Raw genomic sequence first — 24,868 nt, forward strand, 5'->3', positions numbered from 1 at the left:
ATCTCCAGCCTTGTCCTCGTCAACACTCACACCTGTGTTAACGAGAGAATCACTGGCATGATGTTCATTTGCATGGCAGAGGGACTTTGCAATTCATTTACATTTACATTTAAGTCATTTAGCAGACGCTCTTATCCAGAGCGACTTACAAATTGGTGCATTCACCTTATGACATCCAGTGGAACAGTCACTTTACAATAGTGCATCTAAATCTTAAGGGGGGGGTGAGAGGGAATACTTATCCTATCCTAGGTATTCCTTAAAGAGGTGGGGTTTCAGGTGTCTCCGGAAGGTGGTGATTGACTCAGCTGTCCTGGCGTCGTGAGGGAGTTTCCACCATTGGGGGGCCAGAGCAGCGAACAGTTTTGACTGGGCTGAGCGGGAGCTGTACTTCCTCAGTGGTAGGGAGGCGAGCAGGCCAGAGGTGGATGAACGCAGTGCCCTTGTTTGGGTGTAGGGCCTGATCAGAGCCTGGAGGTACTGAGGTGCCGTTCCCCTCACAGCTCCGTAGGCAAGCACCATGGTCTTGTAGTGGATGCGAGCTTCAACTGGAAGCCAGTGGAGAGAACGGAGGAGCGGGGTGACGTGAGAGAACTTGGGAAGGTTGAACACGAGACGGGCTGCGGTGTTCTGGATGAGTTGAAGGGGTTTAATGGCACAGGCAGGGAGCCCAGCCAACAGCGAGTTGCAGTAATCCAGACGGGAGATGACAAGTGCCTGGATTAGGACCTGCGCCGCTTCCTGTGTGAGGCAGGGTCGTACTCTGCGGATGTTGTAGAGCATGAACCTACAGGAACGGGCCACCGCCTTGATGTTGGTTGAGAACGACAGGGTGTTGTCCAGGATCACACCAAGGTTCTTAGCGCTCTGGGAGGAGGACACAATGGAGTTGTCAACCGTGATGGCGAGATCATGGAACGGGCAGTCCTTCCCCGGGAGGAAGAGCAGCTCCGTCTTGCCGAGGTTCAGCTTGAGGTGGTGATCCGTCATCCACACTGATATGTCTGCCAGACATGCAGAGATGCGATTCGCCACCTGGTCATCAGAAGGGGGAAAGGAGAAGATTAGTTGTGTGTCGTCTGCATAGCAATGATAGGAGAGACCATGTGAGGTTATGACAGAGCCAAGTGACTTGGTGTATAGCGAGAATAGGAGAGGGCCTAGAACAGAGCCCTGGGGACACCAGTGGTGAGAGTGCGTGGTGAGGAGACAGATTCTCGCCACGCCACCTGGTAGGAGCGACCTGTCAGGTAGGACGCAATCCAAGCGTGGGCCGCGCCGGAGATGCCCAACTCGGAGAGGGTGGAGAGGAGGATCTGATGGTTCACAGTATCGAAGGCAGCCGATAGATCTAGAAGGATGAGAGCAGAGGAGAGAGAGTTAGCTTTAGCAGTGCGGAGCGCCTCCGTGATACAGAGGAGAGCAGTCTCAGTTGAATGACTAGTCTTGAAACCTGACTGATTTGGATCAAGAAGGTCATTCAGAGAGAGATAGCGGGAGAGCTGGCCAAGGACGGCACGTTCAAGAGTTTTGGAGAGAAAAGAAAGAAGGGATACTGGTCTGTAATGGTTGACATCACTCTTCATATTTTATTTTTTATTTAACCAGGAAATCATATTTATTTAACCAGGAAGGGCTCATTTGAGATTAAAATCTATTTTTCAAGAGCGTATACTTTGGAGCGTATACTGTTGGAGGAGATTATGGTTGAAATGACTAATTATGTATACATTCCAATCAGAACTGACAAGTCCAAATGCTATAATGTACAGTACATATGTGAATTTTCTCTCTTGCTCCCATTCCCAATTGTATATAATGTAGTCAGGAGTTTAGTGACAATGACGGTCTATTCCTTGTACAAATGAATGTACTATCTCCAGGTGGTAGGAACGGACTATCTCCAGACTGTCTAGAATGCTGATTTATACTGACTGACCTTGACTTCAGGCGTGGAGCGAAGGCTCGAGAATTATAGGGCCTCTCTACCGGTGAAAGAGATAGAACATTTAGAATACGCTGACGTAATTTTCAGTTTATAACCTGTGGGAAAATGTGTATGTGGCAGTACTCTCTTGTAATAAACGCTGTTACCTGACTTTCAAGACTGGTCTCGATCTATTTCATGCATAATTAATGAATTTACAACTCATTAATGAAATAGAGAGAGTGCAAATTTGATTTTGGCTATAAAACATATAGGAATTTAGAATTCCTCTAACAATACGTAACAAAAAGTTGTTTTTGTCCTCTGAAGAGGATGGGTTAATAAAATACATAATTTTAAAAAGACAAGATGAATAAGAATGGTATTTTAGGCTGTTGTGTGATGACTATGAGGAATATTATCATGGTTAATCAGATGTGTGATGGGGTTGTAGCTGTTTGTTTTGACTTTTAAATGACATGTTAGTGCTCCTGGTTATTTATCTATTGTCTGCCCAATAATATAGTGCATCCCCATCACATAATACAAACATGTGATATGAACCACATTAACTCAGAGAACACTCTTCTCTCACATGGTCCCACGGATACATCCTTCTCTGTCATGGCTTTGTTTCCCACACCCCTAAATGGTTTCCTCTCCACATCCTCTATGACCACATATATAATATGACTGGGTTGGTTGGTTGACTTCTACTACACATAAATAACAATAGTTAATAAGAGAGGTTGACAATGAAAGAAATTCATAGAAGAGTATTACATAAAAAAAAATCTTGCCTATCTTAATTTCAACTTTAATAACCCATCTTCCATCCCACTTTATATTCATTGTCAGTGGACACAACAGAGTTGGTCTTTGGGGGGTGGATGCAGGTTTTGGCCCCTGAGTCCCTGTATGGTTCCCCAGTGCCCCACAGCTCTTCTGACACAGACCCCCTCCAAGGCCTACAGCACCATGTCCACCACTATGAAATTAGCATTCTCCTACACACCAGACATGAAGCATAATGTCACACAGAGAGTTATATGCTTCACAAATAATGAATAAGCATATATTTTTTTAGAGAGGGTGGGAAAGGGTTATAAGGACCAGTTATAACACACAATATGGAAACACTAGCTGGAGTGGTCTATTACCTTGTCCAGATAACAGCCAGACTTGAAGATGTCTGCAGAGCAGTGTGTAATATCACTTGACCGTTTATCCTTGATAGGCACTGAAAACTTCATAGCACAATGTGTGTGGATGTTCTCCCTTCTTTTCATAAGCTATTTCACGTACAGTACACCAGTCTGTATCTGTAAAGATGTATAAAGTCTGCCATATCAGGACAGCTGAAAAGGTTACCTAATTGTGGATGGGCATCCGAGTTGGATACCCATCCACAATTATTCCCTTCAGGGCCCCCCAAGCTCTGGCCCATGGGGACCCCTGAATGGAACATGGAGCCTGCTGGTAAGCAGGTGGTTCAGGTTGGCCAAGAGGGAGACACAGCGTGGCTTATTTGACTGTGCCTCTACACCACCAGTTGACTTCTCTGCTGCCAGTGTTGGGAGCTCATTAAGATGAAGGTGATATTGGTCAAATGTTGATGGGGGGTCACTACTAAGACCCAGAGGTGTCTCAAAAGTAGGGGGCTACACAGACAGCCCTGTATCCCTATGCCACGATAAGGACTACTTCTTGTGGGAGATGAAGTAAGATAATAAGGGGATATTGGTCATCACCTGGGAAGAGCAGAGGGGTCCTACTGCCTGTTTGAGTCACTCCCTGGTACTTCATTACTCTTATAGTGTCCTTCATCATCATGAGAGGACTGCCATATCTGCTTTTATTCGCTGCTTATTCGCTGCTTTCTGTCTCAGTGCAGTGTCTGTGTGGTGGGCTTAGATAAGGTGATGTCGGGACAGTGTCCCTCCGTAGAGGAGAGGCAGTGCCACCACGACTTACCACATGCACACACAGAGAGAGATTTTCTATGAACGCAGTTACAGTATATCTCAACTTCCTTCAAAACAACTTCTCTTGTACTTGCTGAATGAAAACTGAAAACTATCAGCAGAAATATACAAATGTATATTGAACAAAAAAAATCACGCAACATTCAACAATTTCATATAAAGTTGATATAGAGAAATCAGTCAATTGAAATGAATTAATTAGGCCCTAATCTATGGATTTTACTGGGAATACATGTATGCATCTGTTGGTCACTGACCTTAAAAAAAGTAAGGGTGTGGATCAGAAAATCAGTCAGTGTCTGGTGTGATCACCATTTGCCTCATGCAGCGTGACACACCTCCTTCACATAGAGTTGATCAGGCTGTTGATTGTGGCCTGTGGAATGTAGTCCCACTTCTCTTCAATGGCTGTGCGAAGTTGCTGGATTTTGACGGGAACTGGAACACGGTGTCGTACTTGTCGATTCAGAGCATCCCAAACATGCTCAATAGGTGACATACTGTATCTGGTGAGTATGCAGAACTGGGACATTTTCAACTTCCAGGAATTGTGTACAGATCCTTGCGACATGGGGCCATGGGTTATCATGCTGAAACATGAGGTGATGGCGGTTGGATGAATGGCACGACAATGGGCCTCAGGATCTTTGTGCTTTGAAATTGCCACTGATAAAATGCCATTGTGCTCATTGCCTGCCCATACCATAACCCCACCGCCACCATGGGGCACTCTGTTCACATCAGCAAACCGCTCGCTCCCACACAATGCAGTGCACGCTGTCTGCCATCTGCCCGGTACAGTTGAAACTGGGATTCATCCATGAAGCTCACATTTCTCCAGTGTCCCAGTGGCCATTGAAGGTGAGCATTTGCTCAATTATGTCGATGACAAGCACGCAGATGAGCTTTCCTGAGATGATTTCTGACAGTTTGTGCAGAAATTCTTCGGTTGTGCAAACCCAAAGTTTCATCAGTTGTCCGGGTGGCTGGTCTCAGATGTTCCCGCAGGGGAAGAAGTCGGATGGGGAGGTCCTGGGCTTGCGTGGTTACATGTGGTCTGCTGTTGTGAGGCCCGTTGGACGTACTGCCAAATTCTCTAAATTGACGTTGGAGGCGGCTTATGGTAGAGAAATTCAATTTTGATTCTCTGGCATCAGCTCTGGTGGACATTCCAGCAGTCAGCATGCCAATTGCACACTCCCTCAAATCTTGAGACATCTGTGGTATTGTGTTGTGTGAAAAAACTGCACATTTTACAGTGGTCACGGATACCTTTAAAAAAAGTAGGGGTGTGGATCAGAAAATAAGTCAGTGTCTGGTTTGACACCTATTGTAGCGCGATACATTTTCTTTGCATAAAGTTGATCAGGCTGTTGATTGTGGCATGTGGAATGTTGTCCCACTTCTCCTCTTCAATGGCTGTGCGAAATCACTGGATATTGGCGGGAACTGGAACTTGGTGTCATACTTGCCGATCCAGAGCATCCCAAACGCTCAATAGTTGACGTGTCTGGTGAGTATGCAGAACTGGGACATTTTCAACTTCCAGGAAAAGTTGAAACTGTACATTTTAGAGTGGCACTTTATTGTCCCCAGCACAAGATGTAACTGTGAAATGATCATGCTGTTTAATCAGCTTCTTGATATGCCACACCTGTAAGGTGGAGGGATGATCTTGGCAAAGGATAAATGCTCAGGGTGTAAACTAATTTGTGCACAAAATTTGAGATGAAAAGTACAGTGCACAAATTTGCATGATGGCATTGTTTGCATTAGTATGTACAGACGATATATACTCATCTCCAACATTACAAGTTAATTTGACAGATGAGCAAGCGTCCCAAGCAATTTCAGTTGCAGTTGCAGTAGTAAGCTACTTCTTATGACACCTTCCCATAAAAGGTAGATACAATAGAAAGTTATAGAATATATTCGTATTACAACCATAGGTATCTCTATTGTGAAGGGGATATTTTCACATGAACAGCAACCTTTTTGATATCATGTGAGGCCATATTAGAGTTGGACAGTCAAGTGCGTGTGAGAGCTCACTGTTTGAAGGAGGACATTGACTTTGTAGAGCTCCTCAAACATAAACAGAATTTGTCTCCTGGATCCCATAAACAAACAATATTATCATATTAGAATATTGCAAATAAACAATATATCAATGGGCATGTCAAGCCTATACAGTATCTACAGTGTCTTCGGAAAGTACTCAGACCCCTTGACTTTTTCCACATTTTGTTACATTAAAGCCTTATTCTAAAATGGATTGAATTGTTTATTTTCCTCGTCAATCTATACACAATACCCCATAATGAGAAAGCAAAAACAATTTTTTTGAGATATTATTGCTAATATATCATTTAAAAAAACGTAAATATCACAATTACATAAGTATTCAGACCCTTTACTCAGTTCTTTCTTGAAGCACCTTTGGCAGCGATTACAGCATTGAGTCTTTTTGTGTATGACGCTACAAGCTTGACACATCTGTATTTGGAGAGTTTCTCCCATTCTTCTCTGCTGATCCTCTCAAGCTCTGTCAGGTTGGGCAGGGAGTGTTGCTGCATATCTATTTTCAGGTCTCTCCAGAGATGGGTTCAAGGCTCTGGCTGGGCCACTCAACGACATTCAGAGACTTGTCTCGAAGCCACTAATGCATTGTCTTGGCTGTGTGCTTAGGGTTGTTGTCCTGTTGGAAGGTGAACCTTCGCCCCAGTCTGAGGTCCTGAGCACTCTGGAGCAGGTTTTAAATCAAGGATCTCTCTGTACTTTGCTCCGTTCATCTTTGCCTTGATTCTGACTAGTCTCCCAGTCCCTGCTACTGAAAAACATCCCCATAGCATGATGCTGCCACCACCATGTTTCACCGTAGGGATGGTGCCAGGTTTCCACCAGACGTGACGCTTGGCATTCAGACCAAGATTTAAATCTTGGTTTCATCAGAACACATAATCTTGTTTCTCATGGTCTGAGAGTTGAGGTGTTTTTTGGCAAAGTCCAAGTATGCTGTCATGTGCCTTTTACTGAGGAGTGGCTTCCTTCTGGTCACTCTACTATAAAGGCCTGATTGGTGGAGTGCTACAGAGATGGTTGTCCTTCTGGAAGGTTCTCCCATCTCCACAGAGAAACTCCAGAGCTCTGTCAGAGTGACCATCGGGTTCTTGGTCACCTCCCTGACCAAGGCCCTTCTCCCCCGATTGCTCAGTTTGGCTGAGCGGCCAGCTCTAGGAAGAGTCTTGGTGGTACCAAACTTCTTTAATTTAAGGATGATGGAGGCCACTGTGTTCTTGGGGATCTCCAATGCTGCAGACATGTTTTTGGTACCCTTCCCCAGATCTGTGCCTCGACACAATCCTGTCTCGGAGGTCTACGGACAATTCTTTCAACCTCCTGGCTTAGTTTTTGCTCTGACATGCACTGTCAAATGTGGGACGTTATATAGACAGGTGTGTGCCTCTCCAAATCCTGTCCAATCAATTGAATTTACCACAGGTGGACTCCAATGAAGTTGTAGAAACATCTTAAGGATAATCAATGGAAACAGGGTGCACCTGAGCTCAATTTCAAGTCTCATAGCAAAGGGTCTGAATCCTTATGTAAATAAGGTATCTGTTCTTTTGTATTTTTATACATTTGCAAAAATGTCAAAAAAACTGTTTTCACTTTATTATTATGGGGTATTGTGTGTAGATTGCTGAGGTTTAAAAAAATTTTTTTTTAGAATAAGGCTGTAACGAAACAAAATGTGGAAAAAGTCAAGGGGTCTGAATACTTTCCGAAGGCACTGTATACTGAAGTTAAGATACATGTACACCTGCAGCAAGTAGTATTGAAACCATAGGAACAATCACAAATGTGATTCTTTCCAGAATCACTGAAACAATTTAGTATTATATCTTACTGTAAAGTACTCACCATTTTGTATAATCCCAAAACAGAGGACATGGTCGAACGCGAGTCTTTTTGTCACGTGACGTCTAAAATCATACAGCTGTAAAATTGTCAACTTGTTGAGCAAGAAGTGGGTCAGATATCTCATGCTGTTGTTATAAGTGCCCTTATAACCACACGTCAGTGAATGACAAGTTTAGATAACTGAACTCTTTTAATATCTTGTTTAAAAAATTGCACTGGCCTACTGCTCCAGTTCAGCAGTCCAAGGTAAATTAGTGAGTAAGCTCCTATGTCTTTGTGTAATTAATGTTTTATCAAAGGTCAAAGGCTCAAACTCCAAGTAGTGTCTTAGAACTCCAAGTAGTGTCTTATAATTACTACATATTACGTTTGACCTGAAAAGTGTTATAATACTCATCCCAACATCTCACAAATCTCTGGTGAGGATTGAGTTATCATTCACAAATAAATAGAATTAACCTAATCCCTATGTAGTAGTCTTGCTTATTAATGTTGAGATCAACAATACTTTCCCCCTAGCTTTTTATTCCTGTTAGGTTCCCCTCGGTGGGAAGTAATGTCTTGTCCAGCATGAAGGAGATGTTGTAGAAACCAGCCTTAAGCCTATTGAACCAACTTAACAATTGTGTGTCACACCACAATGCAGCTTGAACAGATCGGGGAGGTATGATACTAAAAAAGTAGCATTTTATTTTTATTGTACTCATGTTCTGCTAATAGTAAAATATGAAGTGAGGGGATGAAAATGGCAAAAAAGTGACATGAAGATATGGACTGACTTTTCAGGCGCTGAAAATAAATAGTAATACTGTCATGAATATTGGGAATAGCAGAATTCTAGGCTATTTGTTGTGCTGGGTTCATCTGAAATAGAATCCAATAGGCTTTTACCTGTTCCAGATGGCACCAGAGATGATACATGTATCATAGTCTGACACCCCATCTCACTCACTCTTTTCTTTCTGTTTCTGTATGTATCTGAAGGCATCTCTCATTCTCTACCTCTCGCCTCGCTGTCTCTCTTTCACTCTCTCTCTCTATGTGCAGCCTCCATAGTGCGATCAGTGATCAGCAAACAGCATATCTGCTGATGCAAGGTTATTCAAGCGGTTGACTCAGCATTCTCATTAGCAATTCAATGGGCTTTATTGGCATGGGAAACATATGTTTACATTGCCAAAGCCAAGTGGAATATGTACTCTCTCTCTCTCTCTCTCTCTCTCTCAACAGGCTAGACTACTCATGTGTAGACCCATTGAACTCTAGGAATTAGCATTCAAGATATGATATGAAAAGTATGATAAATGTTTTTTTGTAATTGAGTTAGAAGTTGTTATTACCGGCTTATTAATCATTCAAAATCCATAGCCCCTGTGACTGCATTCCCAATATCTGTTTTGTGTCACTCAGTTTATATGAACTACATATATATTACAGATGTAGCCTACGGTACAGACATTCGTGTCATACAAGTTGCTCTAGGTCTTGAAGGGAAACTATGTCAGTTTTATGTAGGTCTATAGTCAGCAGGGGTCGCAAAATCCTAATCTACCAGTATACCGTTGGCCTGGCTACAGTTCATTGTAGTACAGTGAATTGCGCAGCCGCATGGGAGCGGAGGCAGTCAAAGAGGAAATTCGCGCACCGTTGAAGTCTCTCCCGTAGTTTGTGCCTGGATACAATCGTCGTAGAGCATTTAATTTGCAATAAAGGTGAGGCGAATATGGCGACGTTGGGACCAGACCCTCGTCCACATTCCCAGCTCGCATCTACCTCTATACAAAGTAACATTAGCGGCAATAACGTGCCAACTAACCGTGGCTTGGAAAGAGCGTTGGAAGAAGGAGCGAACTCCGGGTTTTTTAACCTCAGCGCCAGGAAACTCAAAGAATTCCCTGGGACAGCATCTAACTTTGATTTATCAGATACAGTGGAAGCAGGTAAGAATAGAAAACACTGTATACTTTTTCGGAATCCCTTCCGCTCCTGCGCCCAGGGTTCCCGACAAAGTGCATGGATTTGGGAAATGGGGTATTGAGAGGAATGGTGTTGTATTCTGTATAAGCGAAGATAACTTGCTGTGTGAAGTTTGTTCGAATTAACAATATGTTTCCATTCCATTCCTCAAAAATGAACATGATTGAGAATTTTATAGACAGACAATGGACATGCTGTGCCTGGCGCACGACTAAGCTTTCCCCTCTAGATGCGAAGAATAAGCTTTGGGCCAGATGTTCAGTATTGTGCGTAGAGGCAACTACACAATGGGGCATTATAGATAGCTTGGGCATACCGTTCCAACTATAGGCTACCTCTGACTGTATGTTAATTACACACAATAACTGAACATCACGCTGTGTAATTGTGTCCAAAAGATGACGTGGAAATCCCCATATTATTTCCCAGAACCATACAATCTTGTTTTCGGTTTCACACTGACTGCAGCCTATGCAGGACCTAGGGCGAAATTATGGTGTAGATATTGCGGAGGATGAACAGTAGATGGAGGTCCGGGGAGCTTTATTTTTTTTTGTAAACTTTTTTATATTGGAGGGGTATTTAGAAAACACAGGATAAGGTATAAGTGCAATGTCACAAAAAAATATTTATGTTAGGAATTTTCTTTCTTCTTTTTGGGGAAATAACTAACGTCCTGCTTTTTAACACATTTTGCCATGGGGCAGATAGAACATTTGCAGTTTTATAATGCTATTCTTAACACCTTCATACCAGGTTATTTAATGTATTTATTTTTACAACCAAATCTATTAAAAAAAATGTAAATGGCATGCTATATGCCTAGTTAAATAAAGGTAAAAACAACAACAACATAAAAAGCAAGTTATTGAAGGGTCGAGACAACTTTATTATGATTTCACGTTTCAGAGAAACTTACACCAAACAGCAAATCACTTCGTCATCCTCGTTGTGTACAGTAGTATGGGGACCCCGAAAACAAACATGAACAAAGGCTCAAAAAACACCCAAATACATCCTTTTAGAAACGGCACAGCTCTCAGTATAGTGATGTACATGTTTAGATGTTGTACACATGAAATTGTGTAATTCTGAACTTCTGCAGCGTTATATTCAATTTTGTTGCGACTCGAGCGATACCTCTGTCTATTTTACAGACAACTGCCAAAATAAAGGAAACGCATGAGTAAATGAGGGATACAAAGTAGAGGTTGACACGGGAACACACTGCCTTCATTCCCCAAATCTCGTAATATGGTTATCAGCTGTGTACAGGTAACTGTCTCCTAAACGCTGAGCAGCAGCCACAGAGCAGTTGCTATGGCTACTCACACGCGAGTGGCTGTATCGCGTTAGTGGAAACCAAGACTGATCTCAACGTCAATCTTTGACTAGCAGAAGTTACTTTTCGTAGCAGGTTAGGAGAATTGATGTGGAAGGTTAGGATAATTAGGCTAAGGTTAGGAATAGAGTTAGCTAAAATTGTCCCTAATGCGGCTACAACAAGGCTTGCCCTGAGAACAGTCTTCGTTTCCACTAATGTGATGCTGTTGCAGAGCGGGGACAGACAGACATGCAGCTAGGAGGGAGTTAATTCAGGGACAGAGTTCTTTTTATTGGGATGGGACAGGAATGTTCCGGGGTTACAGAACGGTTGCGGGATCAGGACAGTACGGGTAAAATAATTGACAGGAATGAATAGTAACTCCTGTGTCGACCTTTAATACAAAGTATATTGAAAGCATGGTGTGCTTCCACACGTCTAGAATCTATGCCAACACGCATTGAAGCTGTTCTGATGGCTCGTGGTGGCTCAACTCCCTATTAAAGTCATTATAGTGTGTTGGTGTTTCCTTTATTTTGGCAGTTACCTGTAGCAGCAGGCTGCACAGTAAACAGAACCGCTCGAGAATGCTCGAGTCGCGTAAAAGGAAATATAACATTAGCATAAAGAATAAGAACTGTTTTTGGACATTCTTGTTCATGTTTGTTCAGTTTCTCTAAAACATGTGAAATCACAAAGTTGTTTGGACCCTTCTACAACATGGCCATTTGCATCAAAATAGAGATTTGGTTGTAACATTTCTCCTTTAAAGCTAATTTCCTGCAATTCTACACATTCTGCCATTGCTTATTACATTTACATTTACATTTAAGTCATTTAGCAGACGCTCTTATCCAGAGCGACTTACAAATTGGTGCATTCACCTTATGACATCCAGTGGGACAGTCACTTAACAATAGTGCATCTAAAACTTAGGGGGGGTGGGGTGAGAGGGATTACTTAACCTATCCTAGGTATTCCTTAAAGAGGTGGGGTTTCAGGTGTCTCCGGAAGGTGGTGATTGACTCCGCTGTCCTGGCATCGTGAGGGAGTTTGTTCCACCATTGGGGGGCCAGGGCAGCGAACAGTTTTGACTGGGCTGAGCGGGAGCTGTACTTCCTCAGTGGTAGGGAGGCGAGCAGGCCAGAGGTGGATGAACGCAGTGCCCTTGTTTGGGTGTAGGGCCTGATCAGAGCCTGGAGGTACTGAGGTGCCGTTCCCCTCACAGCTCCGTAGGCAAGCACCATGGTCTTGTAGCGGATGCGAGCTTCAACTGGAAGCCAGTGGAGAGAACGGAGGAGCGGGGTGACGTGAGAGAACTTGGGAAGGTTGAACACCAGACGGGCTGCGGCGTTCTGGATGAGTTGAAGGGGTTTAATGGCACAGGCAGGGAGCCCAGCCAACAGCGAGTTGCAGTAATCCAGACGGGAGATGACAAGTGCCTGGATTAGGACCTGCGCCGCTTCCTGTGTGAGGCAGGGTCGTACTCTGCGGATGTTGTAGAGCATGAACCTACAGGAACGGGCCACCGCCTTGATGTTAGTTGAGAACGACAGGGTGTTGTCCAGGATCACGCCAAGGTTCTTGGCGCTCTGGGAGGAGGACACAATGGAGTTGTCAACCGTGATGGCGAGATCATGGAACGGGCAGTCCTTCCCCGGGAGGAAGAGCAGCTCCGTCTTGCCGAGGTTCAGCTTGAGGTGGTGATCCGTCATCCACACTGATATGTCTGCCAGACATGCAGAGATGCGATTCGCCACCTGGTCATCAGAAGGGGGAAAGGAGAAGATTAATTGTGTGTCGTCTGCATAGCAATGATAAGAGAGACCATGTGAGGTTATGACAGAGCCAAGTGACTTGGTGTATAGCGAGAATAGGAGAGGGCCAAGAACAGAGCCCTGGGGGACACCAGTGGTGAGAGCGCGTGGTGAGGAGACAGATTCTCGCCACGCCACCTGGTAGGAGCGACCTGTCAGGTAGGACGCAATCCAAGCGTGGGCCGCGCCGGAGATGCCCAACTCGGAGAGGGTGGAGAGGAGGATCTGATGGTTCACAGTATCGAAGGCAGCCGATAGATCTAGAAGGATGAGAGCAGAGGAGAGAGAGTTAGCTTTAGCAGTGCGGAGCGCCTCCGTGATACAGAGGAGAGCAGTCTCAGTTGAATGACTAGTCTTGAAACCTGACTGATTTGGATCAAGAAGGTCATTCAGAGAGAGATAGCGGGAGAGCTGGCCAAGGACGGCACGTTCAAGAGTTTTGGAGAGAAAAGAAAGAAGGGATACTGGTCTGTAATTGTTGACATCGGAGGGATCGAGTGTAGGTTTTTTCAGAAGGGGTGCAACTCTCGCTCTCTTGAAGACGGAAGGGACGTAGCCAACGGTCAGGGATGAGTTGATGAGCGAGGTGAGGTAAGGGAGAAGGTCTCCGGAAATGGTCTGGAGAAGAGAGGAGGGGATAGGGTCAAGCGGGCAGGTTGTTGGGCGGCCGGCCGTCACAAGACGCGAGATTTCATCTGGAGAGAGAGGGGAGAAAGAGGTCAGAGCACAGGGTAGGGCAGTGTGAGCAGAACCAGCGGTGTCGTTTGACTTAGCAAACGAGGATCGGATGTCGTCGACCTTCTTTTCAAAATGGTTGACGAAGTCATCTGCAGAGAGGGAGGAGGGGGGGGGGAGGGGGCGGAGGATTCAGGAGGGAGGAGAAGGTGGCAAAGAGCTTCCTAGGGTTAGAGGCAGATGCTTGGAATTTAGCGTGGTAGAAAGTGGCTTTAGCATATGCTATCTGGGGGGCCGACCTCCAGTGGGCCCCCAACTCCCCCCAGAAACTATTGGGCGGATGTGTCCCCCCCATCCCCGTGACAATTTCGCCTATGTCCTGGACAGTAAAGTTTGCATTGTGTCAACCAACAGTCACACTATGAACTTAATTATTTTGTACTCTAGATTGGTTGGGCCATGCATGACTGAGCACTACAGCAATTCACAATTGACCTGTGAGCCATGTCAGTAGGCTATAGCCTAATAAGGTGTGTCAATGAGTTTGACAGTAATTCCCTGTCTTTGTGTGACTACCCTGTCTGTATGTTTTTAGGACTGCACACATTAGACAGTAAATGCTTTATGTGATGCACAAACAAACAGGCCCTTAGCTACTCTTCTGTCGTCAGTCAATCAATCAGAAGGAGTGTTTCTTTATATGCACCGCACCTCTATAACCAAGTCTGAGGAAGGGATAAGGCTACCTATAGGTGACAGGCTACACTGAAGACTGGTCGAGAAAGTATCAAATCCAAAGTGTGCTTTGTTATTTTGCATGGGAAATCCCTTGATTGCGGTTGCCCCTTTAACTGTGATGACATCATGAATCGTCTGTAATATTGTACCTAGAGAACGAGTCACTACAGGATAGCACTGTCAGGTATCAAAAGTATACACACTCACACAGTTGTTCTTACTAAACTTAGGAAACTGCGCTTGGGACCTCTCCTATCTGCCTAAAACCAAAGGATTACATCTACACGGTTCCTACATGTTAGTACCTGTGTACAGACTGATGCTGGTATGCAATACCACATTATGTGGCCTGAATCTGATGTAGGTGCCCTTTTAACCCGATGCCCTCATTTCCCTGGCATTGAGTTCCACTCTGACTGAGATTGATCTATGGCCCTGGTCGACTGCCACAGCAGGGGGGCCAGAGGACTGCTAGCTATAACTAGAGGTGACAATTGCTCTACTACTGTCTGACTGGGTTCACACACTGATAACATTACTCACAGTTAACAAACACACACCAGGGCTGTGAATTGCCAGGGACCTCACAATACGATATTATCATGATACTTAGGTACCGACACAATATGCATTGCGATTCTTACGATTCTATGTGTATTGTGATTCAATGTTCCAAACATATTGCTCACCATGTTTACTCATGGCTTTGATCAGTCATGTAAACAAAAGTGCTGTAAACAAATTGGCTTCCTATTTAAAAAGAAGATGGAGAACAAGCTACACGTAGGAAAAAAGGAAAAATACTAGAGTTTTGCTGCAGGTATAGCCAACTAGTGCAAAAATACTGGAGTTTGTTGCAGGTATAGCCAACTAGTGCAAAAATACGTCAAAACGAGACTATATATTGTCATAAATAATATCCTGATATGTAACTGTGAAGGTTTTTCCCTTACACACACAGCTATTGACCCTACTGCTCTGTCCACTCACTGCAAACTTCACTCACAGTTAACACACACAGACAAGCACTGGGCCACACAAAGTGCTTACAGTTGAATTGAGCGAACATTGGAACAGTAGGCTAGTATCTTCACCCAAACTCGTCTGTTAGGTTTGGTCACTCACTCCGTTGTTTATAGATATAATATTAATGGGTAACGTCAACATTGTTGGGTATATCAACATTGTGAAGTTGCACTGGGATGAAGGAGATGACTATATTTGGATAAAAAAATATAGTTTCTCTCAAATTAGCTTAAGGTAGTTGCCTTCAAACTGTTTAACTGTGTGTATGAGTGTGTGTAGACAGCTGGATATCTTCCTTACTCTTTGATGTTATGAGGGTCCTAAAAGTTTTTAGCCTTAAAAGGTTCTATGGGTCGAATCAGATAGCCGAAAGTAGAGGAGGACACTTCAGCAACATTACCATTCTGCCTTCAGGACCTCAGAGCTCAACTCACTCAGACCAGAGGAGCCCCTTTTAGGCTGTCTCTAGAAATAGCCTGATTGATTTCATAATGATTCCCAGGGGAGGTTTTTGAGGAAATGGGAACCATACAGAAATGTAAGAAAGTCATCCTCTTCAGCTAGTGATGAATGTTGCCTGAATGTTTTGGTGGTGTTATGCATCTGATGGTAGCATTTTTCTCCTTGGTTATTTATGTTTCAGATTGTAATAGTCAGTTCTAGTGGTTTTATTGGCCTGTTCTGAGGCATGGGCAAGAAACGAAACTTCACTGCAGCCTCCCCTTTCTATTCTAAACAGCAGAGAAGGGCATTTTTGGCATTGTTTCAAGGCATCCATACACATTCTGAAACTACATCATATAGCGAGACTCTCCCTCAGTGTGTGTGTGTGATAAGTGGAGGCTCCTCAGAGGAGGAAGGGCAGGACCATAGTGATTTAAAAAAAAATAGTGAAACATTATAAAAATGTTGATTTTAAATCTATACAAAATATAATCACTTCACCAAATTATTGATTAAAACATCACGCTTTGCAATGAAGGTCTACAGTGGCCTCAGCAGCACTCTGTAGGGTAGCAATAGTACTGAAAGCATAAGCTACAGCTAGCTAGCACTTCAGTGAAAGAAAATGTGGTGTGTAGTTGACTCAAAGAGAGAGAAAGACAATATTTGAACAGTTTTTAACAAAAACATTTCTTCAAAAATGAAGAAGCATGAGAGACAGGGAGAGTTAGCGATGTTTGGCCTACTCAAACACCCAGCTCAAACAGAGAGGGAAGCTATGTTAGCTAGCTGGCTATGGCTATCCAAAATTGGAGCTCTTCCAAGTCAAGGTAAGCTTTTGGTTTTATTAATTTATTACCACCGGGGACGCCGGTGTAACTGCTAAAGTGCTTGCTCTGCTGACTGTAATCTACTGCATGATTGTAGCGGGTTCACTAATGCGCTAGTTCTATTAGCTATGTTTACTATGACTTTAGATAATATGGTGACACTGGTGTAGACTGTGTGTAGCGGTTAGCGGTTATAATATGAAGGCTTGGCTTGGAAAGTTTTTTTACCTTGTCACAGACAGCGGATGTGTTGTTACCTGAAGTCCACAAGCGAAGGGAAACAGTGAGAGAGGAGGAGAGCGAGTAGATGTCGGGAAGGAATTACAAGGGGCAAAGTGATCATGTGGCTGCTATGAAAGTGAAATGTGTTTGCGTGTGATCAGGTGTGTATAAATTCAGCCAATTCTGTTGAAAACAGTTTCTTAAACCATAGCAAATGGAACGAAACAGGTATAAACATACCTGCATTTGTCCAATAGAAACTCTTGTTAGCACTGTTGGACTAATGAGTACACCCTAGACTAGCTATAGATGCAGGCAAGAGTGTGCAAGGCGGTATTGAATGTGTTACTGTCACCTTGATTACAAAACATTCTCTCAACCTATGCACCTACGTTGTAAACTTTCATTCATAGGCTAGGTGATGGGTATAGGGAAATTCAAGTATTATGTAGTAGCCTATGTTACATTGAGCTGGGTGAATGGAATATAAATGACAGTCATCCAATATACTGTAAAAGAAATAAGGCCATACTCATAAAATACATTTGCGTACTCCCTCATCTTAAACGATACCGACCGCCACTGGTGATGTGCTGTGATGTCAGAGATCCGGTTCCCTAGTTCCTAAAGAGCCACCTTCCTCCCAGTGTGTGTGATTCTATGTTTACAACCCTCAGTCCCAGACCAGACCCACCACTGTTCTTTCCCTGTCAGGATCTACTCTTGTACCTACTTCAATATCTCTCCCTGTCCCCTCCCTGGGATGTCCTGTGCACGCACACGCACGCACGCACACACACACACACACACACACACACACACACACACACACACACACACACACACACACACACACACACACACACACACACACACACACACACACACACACACACACACACACACACACACACACACACACACACACACACACACACACACACACACACACACACACACACACACACACACACACACACACACACACACTGTTGGAGGGAAAGTCTGCCCTGTATGTGTACGGACCACACCTGAGAACTGTCAAAAGCCACAGCAGTGAACTGTCATAATCCACAGGTCACATATCTTCTCTCCCCCTCTCGCTGTTCCTCTTTCTCTGCGTCTATTTCTCTCACTCACTCACACACGTTTGTTTTACTATACTATTTGTGGCGACCAAGCAATTGATTCCCCTTCAAAATCCAATCTACCCTAAACCTAATCCTAACCTTTACCCCAAATCAAATCAAATGTTATTTGTCACATGCTTGGTAAACAACAGGTGTAGACTAACAGTGAAATGCTTACCTTCAGGCCTTTCCCAACAATGCAGAGAGAAAAATATAAAAATAATATAAAGATAATAACACAAGGAATAAATACACAATGAGAAACCATACCATGGCTATATACACGGAGTACCAGCACTGAGTTGATGTGCAGGGTTACGAGGTAATTGAGGTAGATATGTACATATAGGTAGGGATAAAGTGACTAGGGAACAGGATAGATAATAAGCAGTTGGGATATGCACTGTATGGTCACACTGGGGACGACGTTGTCGATGCACTTATTAATGAACTCAGTGACTGATGTGGGGAAACTCCTCAATATTATCAGATGACTCCCAGAACATATTTAAATCTGTCCTAGCTTAAGAGTCCAGTAGCTAAACAGTCCAGTTAGCTTAACCCTTACCTTAATTCCTAAACCTAACCATCATTCTAACCCCTAAGTCTAAAATAGCCTTTTTCCTGTGGAGACAGGCGAAATGTTCCGCTAATTTTCATTTTTACTATCCTTGTGAGTACGGACAAAGATAGGAAAACCAAAAACACACACACTCACCACCTCTATCACTAGTCTCCATCTTTCCATTTCTCTTTCCAATTCTGACTCTGTCTCACTCTCACACACATAATCCATGTTAAATCCTATCCTGGTGAGGATAATATGAATCTTAGACAGGCATCATCGCCTCCACTAGCTTCAAAGGTTCACTGTGTATCTTGTGTGTAACCTTAGCATGTATTTTTCTCTCTCTCTCTCAAACACACACATCCCCCGCCTCCCTCATTCTAGAATCTAATCATAACAGCTCCCTATGTCTCTAGCTCCCGTATAGATCTCAGACAAGACACCTTGGGCTAGCTCCCGCAACGGTAACCGTGGTGATGGGATAAACACCCGACGGCGGGTGCTATGGTGGAGGATAGTATAGGTAGTGGGGATTGGAGATAATGAGCTAATGGATTGTTGGAGCTTTTCATGGTCCTCTTCAGAGGAGGTGTCGCCCTGATAGACCAGGCCAGAGACAACCCAGTTCAGCAAGAGATTGGGTTACTACATCATGACTCGTTAAATTAGGATTTACTGTGGAGAGATGCAGGGTATAAACCCTATTAGGTCAGTAAAGTTATTTGAATTGAAAGGAATGCAATTGAATTACATTTAATCATCTTCAACCTAACCACTAAAGCATGAAACCCACAAAAATCTCACTATCTATAGACTGCCGATAAGATTGGTCACATATATTTAGCAGATGTTATTGCGGGTGTAGCGAAATGCTTGTGTTTCTAGCTCCAACAGTGCAGTAGTATCTAACAAGTCACAACAATACACACACATCTAAAGGTAAAAGAATAGAATTAAGAAATGTATGAATATTAGGACGAACAATGTAGGAGTGGCATTGACTAAAATACAGTAGAATAGAATACAGTATATACATATGAAATTAGTAAAGCAGTATGTAAGCAATATTAAAGTGACCAGTGATTCCATGTCTATGTATATAGGGCAGCAGCCTCTAAGGTACAGGATTGAGTAACCAGATGGTAGCTGGCTATAGTTGGTGGCTATTTAACAGTCTGACGGCCTTGAGATAGAAGCTGTTTTTCAGTCTCTCGGTCCCAGCTATGATGTACCTGTACTGACCTAGCCTTCTGGATGGTAGCGGGTGAGCAGGCCGTGGCTCGGGTGGTTGCTGTCCTTGATGATGTTTTTGGCCCTCCCGTGACATTGGGTGTTGTAGGTGTCCTGGAGGGATTGGAGATAATGCATTGTTAACGAAGCTTTTCACGACCCTGTTCAGAGAAGGTGTCGCCCCTTAATCACAGTGGGAGGCCGTTCCTTCTCTTCCTAGAACAAAAGTGGTACCTGCTGCATGCCAACCCGTTAGCGACAAACATACCAATTCTACTGGTAGAATCACAATACTCGTCAGTGGCCAACAACTTGACTTTTAGCCAATCAGAGAGCACAAGCCCCCATGTGGAGGAGCCAATTCAAAAAAAGAAACAAGAGCATTTTCTTTGTACATCCCTTGATGAGCCAGTCACACTTCATATACAATGAAGGCTATGGGATGGTAGCTAGCTAGCTAAGTGCATAGATGCAATGCACACGACACAAAATACTTCCACCAAGCTAGCAAACCACTGTAGCTAGTATTGACATTATAATTAAATCACAATGGATTAGCTAGTTTCCATGAAACAGCTGCCTGTGTTAGCTGCCGTGTTAGTGCAGTCAAATCAAATCAAATGTATTTATAAAGCTCTTCTTACATCAACTGATGTCACAAAATGCTGTACAGAAACCCTAAACAGCAAGCAATGCAGCTGTAGAAGCATGGTGGCTAGGAAAAAAATCCCTAGAAAGGCCAGAACCTAGGAAGAAACCTAGAGAGGAACCAGGCTATGAGGGGTGGCCAGTCCTCTTCTGGCTGTGCCGGGTGGGGATTATAACAGAACATGACCAAGATGTTCAAATGTTCATAGATGATCAGCATGGTCAAATAATGATAATCACAGTGGTTGTAGAGGGTGCAAGAGGTCAGCACCTCAGGAGTAAATGTCAGTTGGCTTTTCATAACCGATCATTCAGAGTATCTCTACCAATCCTGCTGTCTCTAGAGAGTTGAAAACAGCAGGTCTGGGACAGTTAGCACATCCGGTGAACAGGTCAGGGTTCCATACCCACTAGCAGAACAGTTGAAACTGGAGCAGCATCATGACCAGGTAGGCTAAGGACACTGGGTTGTGCCGTGGTGGAGATCTTCATGGGCTATACTCTGCATTGTCTCAGGATGGTAAATTGGTGGTTGAAGATATCACTCTAGTCGTGTGGGGGCTGTGCTTTGGCAAAGTAGGTGGGGTTATATCCTGTCTACTTGGCCCTGTCCGGGGGTATCGTCGGACGGGGCCACAGTGTGTCCCGACCTCTCCTGTCTCAGCCTCCAGTATTTATGCTGCAATAGTTGATGTGTCGGGGGGCTAGGGTTAGTGCTAAATAGCGAATATGCTAACGATAGCTAGCTAGGTAAACATTTCCATGTCATTTAGAAGACGCTCTTGTCCAGAGCAACTTATAGTAGTGAGTGGAAACATTTTCATATTGGTCTCCCATGGGAATCAAACAAACAACCCTGGCGTTGCATGCACCATGCTCTACCAACTGAGCCACACGGGACCATTTGGCTATGGACGCACTGGCAGTATGGGATTATGGAGGGTGAATTAAATTGTTTCTTCGTCATCTTTCTAGGTAGTTTTCTAGCTGTGGCCATCTCGCTAGTATCAACAAGTGCTTTCTACAAAATAGCAACATTAGCGCAGATAGCTTGGAATCTCCACCATAGGCATTATGCAAAGATAGCGTTGTTTGGCAATGCATACTTCCACTTTCTGGTTTGGAGTATTTTAACAAAGTTGAATGGCTGATGATTTCCAAGGTCTTTGCTGTGTGAACACAAGAGATTGACTGCTGACTCTGTTCCGAGGTGCAAAATACTGTCAGCAGGCAAACGTTTGACAATCCTACCAGTGAGTCTGAACTTTAAAATAGCCTGGGGATTACATTTGGTGCCTCTACCCTTTGTCTTCCTTTTGTTGGCATTGATTTATAGATCCTCAATCTAGTGTTATCATGTTTTTGTAGTATAAGCCTCAGTGTATGAGTGTGGGTGGGTGGTTGTTTTTGTAAACACATCTGATTTTACATTTGGGGGCTTTTGTAAGAGTCTGGAGCATGACTATGGAACCACACACACACACACACACACACACACACACACACACACACACACACACACACACACACACACACACACACACACACACACACACACACACACACACACACACACACACACACACACACACACTGCTCTAGAGATGTTTTGCTGTGACCCAGTGAGCAGCAGACAATCAGGGATTAGGACTAGAGATTATGTGGGGGTGGTGGTAATCCCTGGCCTGTCAGTCCCTGGTAGCTTCTGCTGTGCTGGTACCATCAGACAGACACCTATAAATCTACACAGACACACTGTGACATGACATTGTCTGACTGACTGGGTTTAATTGTATGTTTGTGATGCTTGGTGTGTTTGTGGGGGCTGGGGCGATAATGTTATTTTCCAGACTGCTCAAATGAGGATGATATCATTTTTGTAGTTGGTACATCTGCGTTTTCCATGTTTATCTTTGTATGTGAGCAATCCAGGGAAATGTGCAAATTATAGAGATAAAGAGGGAGAGAGCGAGAGAAAGTGAGCTAGGAAGGTAGAGAGGAATAGGTGGTATTAACTCAATTAGAGGATTAATTACCTCTGGCTGTGATATCCACCGTTTTGCTGGCACCCCCCGTCATGGTTCAACTGTGGCACAAGCACACACACACACACACACACACACACACACACACACACACACACACACACACACACACACACACACACACACACACACACACACACACACACACACACACACACACACACACACACAAAATACTCACACACACCCTCCTACAACCACTGATCCGTGTCTTATCCCTCTCCCCTGCCTCTGTATTAGTGCCCTGCTCTCTCTCTGCCACTCGCTGGGATGTGCTGTAGGGGGATGCTGACACACTAACTTCATCCCCTCTTTCTCATCACCGCACCCCTCGCTTATACACGGGGGGTTACTGCGGAGGTTCTAGTATGTGGGGAAGGATGAGAAGGGCTGAAAAGTTGGGTTCTTTTCAGGAGCTTTACATTATACACCCACCCACAGCCCTGAGCAAGTGCCAAATACTATCTAAGGTACCTTTAACACTATGAATGTTGAAATAGTCTTTGGGGCTGTTTGGAGGCTCAATAACATGTTTGTTGCTATATTGAACTTTGTTTTGGGGAGGGTTCCTAAATGTGCGTGTGGTATGTGAATGGCTTCAGTAAATGAACAATATGCACATCATGGATTCTATGAAATCAAAGGACCGAAAGAAAATCACAAGTTATTTTAGTTATCCTGGGTAATGGCTCAAGCCAGAGCACGACCCCAAACCATGCTACAACCCCGTCGTAACAACACTCAGGTAACGTTGATTTTTCCAATGCAGCGTTTCCCAAACTTGGTCCTGGGGACTCTAATGGGTATATCCCCCCCTAGTATTGCACAGCAGATTCAAATAATCAAAATAATGGTGAGTTAATTATTTGAATCAGCTGTGTAGTGCTAGGGAAAATAACAAAACGTGTCCCTTGAAGGATATGTCAGAGGGAAATGGAAGGAGAGTGACAGATGGAGAGCAGTAGAAAGATGGATAGTGAGAGGTAGAGGTTCTCATCTGGCGGATATGAGTGTCTGTTTTTGTGTTTCACGCTCCACAGGCTGGGTTCAAACCTCTGTTCTATGGAGGCATGAGGGAAGATGAGTACAGCAGATAGCACCTTCATAAAATAGCTATTTTAGCCTGGTACACACAAACAGTATCACCTCTTGGTTAGTAGTACTGTAGTGGCTCTGGAGTAGTGCCCTCCTATAAAGATCCATGAACTGGGGGAGTTACGCGCACAGACACCGACAGAACAGAACACAGTCCTCTCTTTCAGCAACTGGTGTAAGGTGTCACCTGAAACCCGCTTTGAAGGGTCAGTTACTGTATCTCCTATTGTTCTTCGAGTCACGTATCCTCTTAAGTCGATGCAGGGAGGGAGGGATGACAAATTGCACTAAGGGAAGGGAGGATTATGGTGCTGTGATGTAGGGTTGGGTGTATGGGGGTTGTAGGGGGGATGCAGGGGGAAGTGTTACTGTGTTTCCCAGTCAGGAAATGGCTTTAGCTGCTGCCCTTCCACACAATGAGCCAGGCGGGGAGGGGCTGGGATGGCTTCTGACCTCTGTAAGGTACCTGCCCTGTGTGCCACATCCCTCAGACACAATACGTCACACAGACAGTAACACCATGATCCAGACCAGCACTGGTGTAGAGCAGTAGGAGAGGAGCTTGTTTCCCCCCCCCCGCTGCTCTGAGGCTGTCACGGCTCTACAGGTAGCAGCAGACTCTGCTGGGCCTCATATGTGGTGACCTCATCATCACTTGACAGCATCAGTATGGAATAGGTAGGCAGAGAGGAGGGCATTACACCTCAACATCTATTTATGTCAGTTTAATTATTTGGATAGGAAGGGCCCGTAAGTAAGCATTTCACTGTTAGTCTACACCTGTTGTTTGTGAAGCATGTGTCAAATATATGTGTATCTGTGTCTACATACACTGCTCAAAAAAAGGGAAAAAAGGGAACACTAAAATAGCACATCCTAGATCTGAATGAATGAAATATTCTTATTAAATACTTTTTTCTTTACATAGTTGAATGTGCTGACAACAAAATCATACAAAAATGATCAATGGAAATCAAATTTATCAACCCATGGAGGTCTGGATATGGAGTCACACTCAAAATTAAAGTGGAAAACCACACTACAGGCTGATCCAACTTTGATGTAATGTCCTTAAAACAAGTCAAAATGAGGCTCAGTAGTGTGTGTGTGGCCTCCACGTGCCTGTATGACCTCCCTACCATGCCTGGGCATGCTCCTGATGAGGTGGCAGATGGTCTCCTGAGGGATCTCCTCCCAGACCTGGACTAAAGCATCCGCCAACTCTTGGACAGCCTGTGGTGCAACATGGCGTTGGTGGATGGA

At 44.1% G+C, this 24,868-nt stretch overlaps 1 protein-coding gene across 8 annotated transcripts in view; it reads left to right on the top strand.

The window, feature by feature from the left end:
- The first annotated feature begins 9,452 nt into the window (after nucleotides 1-9,452).
- The window catches only part of LOC124046694 (leucine-rich repeat and calponin homology domain-containing protein 1-like), a 102,338-nt gene continuing 86,922 nt past the window's right edge, over nucleotides 9,453-24,868 (top strand). For all 8 annotated transcript variants that reach the window (XM_046367405.1, XM_046367438.1, XM_046367379.1 and 5 more), the window contains exon 1: nucleotides 9,453-9,776. In XM_046367405.1, the coding sequence (XP_046223361.1) occupies nucleotides 9,560-9,776 (217 nt within the window). In that variant the 5' untranslated portion in view covers nucleotides 9,453-9,559. The remainder of the gene's footprint in view (nucleotides 9,777-24,868) is intronic.

Source organism: Oncorhynchus gorbuscha, linkage group LG01 (assembly GCF_021184085.1).
Source record: "Oncorhynchus gorbuscha isolate QuinsamMale2020 ecotype Even-year linkage group LG01, OgorEven_v1.0, whole genome shotgun sequence".
Classification (NCBI taxonomy): domain Eukaryota; kingdom Metazoa; phylum Chordata; class Actinopteri; order Salmoniformes; family Salmonidae; genus Oncorhynchus; species Oncorhynchus gorbuscha.